The sequence below is a fragment of the Rosa chinensis genome, chromosome 1 (genome assembly GCF_002994745.2).
Source record: "Rosa chinensis cultivar Old Blush chromosome 1, RchiOBHm-V2, whole genome shotgun sequence".
NCBI lineage: Eukaryota > Viridiplantae > Streptophyta > Magnoliopsida > Rosales > Rosaceae > Rosa > Rosa chinensis.
In genome coordinates this window covers 39734100-39740252 of record NC_037088.1, presented here as the reverse complement: position 1 = coordinate 39740252, position 6153 = coordinate 39734100, and the positions used below count along the sequence as shown (strand labels likewise).

At 39.8% G+C, this 6153-nt stretch overlaps 1 protein-coding gene across 1 annotated transcript; it reads left to right on the top strand.

Moving 5' to 3' along the window:
- Nucleotides 1–366: 366 nt before the first annotated feature.
- On the top strand, nucleotides 367–3627 carry LOC112186147 (F-box/kelch-repeat protein At3g23880). Its single transcript, XM_024324502.2, has 2 exons — nucleotides 367–1774; nucleotides 3397–3627. The coding sequence occupies exon 1, from the start codon at nucleotides 656–658 to the stop codon at nucleotides 1346–1348; it is 693 nt and encodes a 230-aa protein (XP_024180270.2). The 5' UTR covers nucleotides 367–655; the 3' UTR covers nucleotides 1349–1774; nucleotides 3397–3627.
- Nucleotides 3628–6153: the final 2526 nt, after the last annotated feature.

Genomic DNA, 6153 nt, shown 5'->3' with positions numbered 1-6153 from the left:
TTAATCAAGTGACCTAGCATGGAACCCTCATGTCTAGTGTTCGAGTCCCAACTCTCACCAGTTTGAGGAGCCTTTGAATTTGTGCACCTGTAGCTGGGGATTAGTTTAGCTTTGATGGGATACCCAGAACCGTCACGTCTAGCGTTCGAGTCCCAGCTCTGACAAGTTTGTGACTTGCAAATTTGAGGAGCCTTCGAATTTGTGCACATGAGACCAGAGATTAGTCTGGCTTTGCTGAGATATTCTTATAGACCTTGATCTAAATGCTGGCTGGATAAGTATGTTACTAACTTGCTAGCTTAGCCGAGATAGTTTGCTAATTTAAGAAGGAAGCCATCATTTTATATTCAAAAACGTGCTAGCTTAGCCGAGATAGCTTAGCAAAACGCATTTCATTTCAGACCAAAACGACACACTCAGAAGTGACAACGCAGTGGCCCAAGAGCTGATGAGAAACTGTTGAGAGAGCAGAAATGTTGAGACGAAAACCAACCAAGATCGAACTCAAAATCCAAGATATACAAGAACTCGAAGAACCTCATACACGCGCCGCCGCCGCCGCACTCCTCAAGAAACTCGACAGCTCCAAAGACCCCTCCTCCAAAACGCACCGCATCGGCCTTCCTCCGAATTCAAACTAATCGCCACCAATTCCATGGCGGACGCCGGCGGCCTTCATAAGCGAGCTCTTACCAGTCTCGCCGACCACGACGGCGTCCTTGACGAGATTCTGGCAAGGCTACCGGTCAAATCTTTGATGCGATTTCGCTGCGTCTGCAAGTCATGGCGTGCTCTCATTTCCCAGTCTCATTTTGTCACCAAGCACTTCACTTACGCAACCCAAGGCATCACCGAGTCCACCTCAAGGCTCCTTTTCTCGACGAGTCCTGTCGAATCCATAGACTACGAAGCCCTGAAGGATCTGAATGATGCAGATTCTCATCTTGCAATTAGAAAGCTCAAGTTTCCGGTAATGTTCCCTGATTCAAGTATTACAACAATTACAGGTTCTTGCAATGGGCTGATATGCGTAGATGTTGACCTGGAAGGGATTGCGATATGGAACCCTTGTGCTGGAGAATCCAATGTGTTGCCAAAACGTACTGATGATTGCACTCATGATGATTATAAGGTAGTGAGAGGGCACAATTATAGAGTTAGGGGTTCTGAGGAAACAGTGGTTCAGGTCTTTAGTTCAAAATCGGGTTCATGGAGGACCCATGAGGGTCTCGATTACTTTAACTTGGCAGGGCGGGGGTACTTGTTAAACGGGGTTCTGCATTGGTTAGAGACCACATTCACTGATATTATCGTCCGACAGGGTCGAGGATTATCTCATTTGATTTAGGGGAGGAGGAGTTTAGGGAGATGCTTGCATTGCCCTATCATGCCTGTTTTAGTTATATTTTTACTCTTGGAGATTGTCTCAGTGTGTATATACTTGGCTTCCTACACAATGAGACCACTGGTTTTAGAATATGGATGATGAAGGAATATGGGGTCAAGGAGTCTTGGACCGAGGTTATAGGTTCAGAGAGTTTACCTGAAGAGTATGAATTATCTCTCTTGACACCTCTGTGCATTTTAGAGAATGGCAAAGTTTTGATGGTTAAAATTGATAATTATCAGTCCTTGGTGTTATATAGCCCGAAGGAACAGATATTTAGGGATGTTATTAGGACACAAAACAAATGGAAGTTGGATACAGCCATTTACAGGGAGACTTTAGTTTCACCAGTAACCAGCCGTATTGCAGACATCTGACATCAACATGGTGAGTCTTTTATTGCTCTTTTCTGTCAAATATGATGCCTGGCATGCAACTTTTATGTTAGGAGTGGCATGATGGTACATGATAGTGCTAAGAAAATGTACTTACACAATAAAATTTAATGTAACAGTAGTATTTGGATTTGTCTGTCATTATTTTTCTGGATCTTACTTTTGTTGTTGGAGAGAGTATTACGCACCAGTATCGCACGTTTGCTTTTTCATTTGCCATTTGGTGTGAGTCTGTGACTCTTCTTTTTTACACTTTTGTTGACTGTAATAACAATCGCTGGAAAACTATGTTTAGCATTCAGTCTTTACTTCAGTATTGGTTCAAATGCATAAATTTAGGGAATGTGTGACATGCTATATTTGGTTAATTAAGTTTCAAGTGTAATAAGTGTTCCAATGAAAAGCATGTTTGAAATTTATACATGAGTTATGTCTTTCATCAATCTTTATACTTCATAGCTGTTGGAAGTTGAAACTGAAATACTGCTAAATTTCAATCATGTTCTTAGGTTGGCAAGGGTCACTGGAAATGCATTCATATACCTAATCTATTTTCCACTTCTGATACTTTTGGATACCTCTTCGAAATTTTAGTTACTTACCACATCACATTGATTCAAAATGAAAAATATTCCTAAGATAGCTTAGTTATCTTTCCTTTGCTCGCTTTATGCATTTTTTTTCTGTCTAAAGTGGGAAAATGCTGACTTTGCAATTTTTTATCGTTACCTTGTATATGGCTTTAACATGAAAAAATTATGTTCCAGTTTTCGTACCTGGCTTTGAGTTATAGGAATTGCTGAGACAGACTCTTTAAATATAGTTTGATTGTTCTGATTAATATAGTTTTAGTTGCTTGAAGTTACTTTTGGGTATACAGAGGGCATTGATGTCGCAATAGAGGTTTGGTTTTGTTACTTTTTTAGGGGCGAAATTGATGTCTCTAAGTTTAATGATTTAGCATTTTGGAACAATTGAAAACCTCTGTCAATGACCTCAGTGATTATTTTTATTTTTATATTATTTATTTTATTTTATATTGCCCTCAGTATTTTCTGAACTAGAAGAATGCTTATTGGATAATTTGTTTGATCCTTCTGGAGCTGGGCATAGTGTTGGTTATATTACTATGTGATGGAAAGTCACTCTCGACACTATAAAGTTTGTATTCTAATTCGATGACATTTGGAGATGGTCAGGGTTCCTTTCCCCACATTGGTTGATTCAAATTCAACTGATCGTTAGAGTCATACGTTACTTATGATATGAGAGCCATTACTCGCGATTTGAATGATCTAACATTTGGTGTGGATTGTGAATTTAACTTCTCTTGTAGAATCACTAATACATTGTGTCATGCAGTGGTAAAATTTTCCTATATTCTGGCCATTTTGGGACATGTCCACTTTGTTTAGCATGACATCATGGTGATATTTGTTTTTTAATTTTTTGTCCAAACCACCATTTTCATTTACTCAGAAATTTGCCTATCCTTTCTTTCACCATTTGTTTGAATGAAGTTGCCTTGTCATGTTTTTGCTCGAGCTTGATTTATTTTTGGTTTTGTGGGTGTGAAGTGCTTGTACTTAACTCTTCATAACTCCTGATTGTCAGATTTGTTGGGGAGCTAATGTATCCTGACTATGAACCTCAAGGAAATCTCGAAAATATTTGAATCAAGCTGAAGTAAAAGGCTGCTAGAGGTTAACTGCCTAGTTGTAATTCAAGGTGGGATTCAAGAAAAGGGGGAGAAGTATGTCTGCGCATTTGATAGACATTTCTGCATCTGCCTCAATTGTACCCTTAATTGAATAACTTTGTGAAATAACAGTTTAGGTTTTCATTTGTTTGTTGGTTTATTTCAGTCATTTCAACATATACCAAGGATACGTTATCGTAAAATGCTCTCATATAAAACCTAGCCGCTCTATGCTAGGGTTGAGAAACTTCGTTTGAGCTCGTGCATCTTCTCTTTTGACTTTAGTGATGGAAGAGGACATGGCATCAACGCTTGTGGCGGCGTTGGCTTTGACGGAGGACGCAGTGGTGGATTTTGGGGAGGTTGGTTCGGCGGAGGTGACGGAGGAATTTTTCTACTTAGTGGGGCGTTTGGTTCAAAGGAAGGTAGGCGATGAGAAGGGCCTTCCGAGCACTCTCTCAGCGATTTGGGGACTTGGTGATCACTCGGCCATCTTAGTGGTGGGAGAGGGCCGATTTCTGTTTCATTTTCAGTGCTGTGATGAGTGCAATAAGATCCTGCTTGGGGAACCCTGGTTTTTCAATAGGCACATGCTCGTACTTGGTGAGTCTGATCCTATAAGGTTGATTACTGCAAACTATGGTTTGGGCGACCTCGGCTGCTTCAACGCCAACCTCTGCCGCAGGCTTCTTTTCTCAGTCGATCCCGTCCAATCCATTGACCTCAGAGCACTAAATGACGCCGCTTGCCGCGTCTCAAGCACTAAGCTTGATCTACCTATATCTTTTGGAGCTTTGAAAATTGTGGGTTCTTGCAATGTGTTTACTGAAAAATTTGTCTTTGGTTATTTTTTGGAACCCTAGTACTAGTGTTACCAGGTTGTTACTGATGCCGAATCACTCTCATTTGGGTATTGTAATGTTTTATGGTTTTGGTTATGATTCCACCATTGACGACTACAAGGTTGTATTTGGCTGCAAAGGCGAAAGAAATGGTACTCTTGCAACCGCAGTTGTGATGTTTCAGCTCAAAACAGGGTCATGGAGGACTATTGATGGCCTCGATTATGTTAATTTGAATGGGCAGGTACCTAGTGCAAGGATCGTGTCCTTTGATTCAGCAGAGGAGACATTTCAGGAGTTGATTCCATTGTCATATCATAGTCGGGACGGAAGGTATATCTCTGCTCGGATTGAGATTGCTGAAAATGGTCTCTTGGTATATATTTATAACAGCAGTGAAATTACAATGTGGGCGATGAAAGAATCTTGGACTAAAGTTATGCAAATTCGCACAGGAATACATCAACTTCCTCAAGGAGATCGTTACAGTTTTTCTAATCCTATATGCATTTTTAGAGAACGGTGAAGTTTTGATGAATCATGATGGAACGTACTTGGTGCTGTATAATCCAAACGGCGGGGCATGTGTCAATGTTCTTGAGACTCCTGCTGATTTGGCACTTGAACCAGCTGTGTTTGTGAAATCATACGGAGAGTTTAGTTTCGCCGTTTAAGGAAAATTTCTGAAATCAACTTTGTAACTGTTTCCTTTGCTCTATACTATAGATGGATTTTTTTTTTTTTTGGGTGTTTTTGGTGGGGGGGGTGGGTGGTGGTGGTGTGGGGTGATGGAGATTTGGTAGTTTCCTGTGGTAAGGCTTTAACCTGGACGAATAAGATTTCATATTTTCTTTACTTGGTCTTTCAATTCTAGCAATTACTCTGTTATGAACAAATGGTACTAAACCTCGCATAGTTTGCTGTATCTAGCATTTTTCATTTTTACTTGATAGTTTAGAAGTTTGAGAGTTTCTTTTAATCATCCAGAGGGCAAGCAAAAGAAGTCTTTTTGTTACTGTTTTGCATACTAATAATAAAATAAAAGACCATCTTCCGGGGGCATGTGGAGTTTTGCCTAGAAGTTCATGGGTTTGCCATTTTGGAACAATAGACACATTTGCCAATGGCTTCGTTGGATTGTTAGTTTTACCTAGAAGGAGATGAGCAAAATGGTTATTACTAATGCAATTGAAGCCCCATGATCTGAGGACTTAGTCAGGGTTCCCTCATCCGCATTTGATGATTTTCCAATGCCAAATTCCAGCTTCACCAACTTTTATAGTCATCACTTCTGATATGAAAACCATTACTGTATCGAATGAATCTAACTTCTGTGTTTTTGTGAATGTGTCATCCATTGGTTATTTAATTGTCCTATGGCACTTTCTTCACTTGGCATCTTGGCGTGACTTTTTTTACGTTTTGCCTTTTCTTTGGAATTCAACTATATATTTTAGGTTTATAGCTGCCTACCAATTCCAAAAAACTGCTGAAGTCCTGTGATAAGCACATTATGCTTATCATTTCCTCGATCTTCCATTGTTTCAATTAAGTTATTATACCAGTTTACTTAAGCTTTAATTTGTCTTTGTTTTTACTTTTGATGGTATTCCTTTCATTTTGAGTGAAATAACTCCGTAATTACTATTTATGAATCTTGACTGTCAGATCTGTTGGAACCGACATCTTGTGATATTGCTGCAACCGGTCCCAAATGGCAAGACGATATGAATTCTGAGCTTCAAGCCCTTATTGACAATCAGACATGGAGTCTTGTTCCTTTACCCCTTGGCAAACGCCCCATCAGTTGTAAATGGGTCTATCAGATTA

What these genes read in the sequence shown, in the direction of transcription:
- LOC112186147 (XM_024324502.2), top strand. Translation starts at nt 656, where the DNA reads ATGGCGGACGCCGGCGGCCTTCATAAGCGAGCTCTTACCAGTCTCGCC.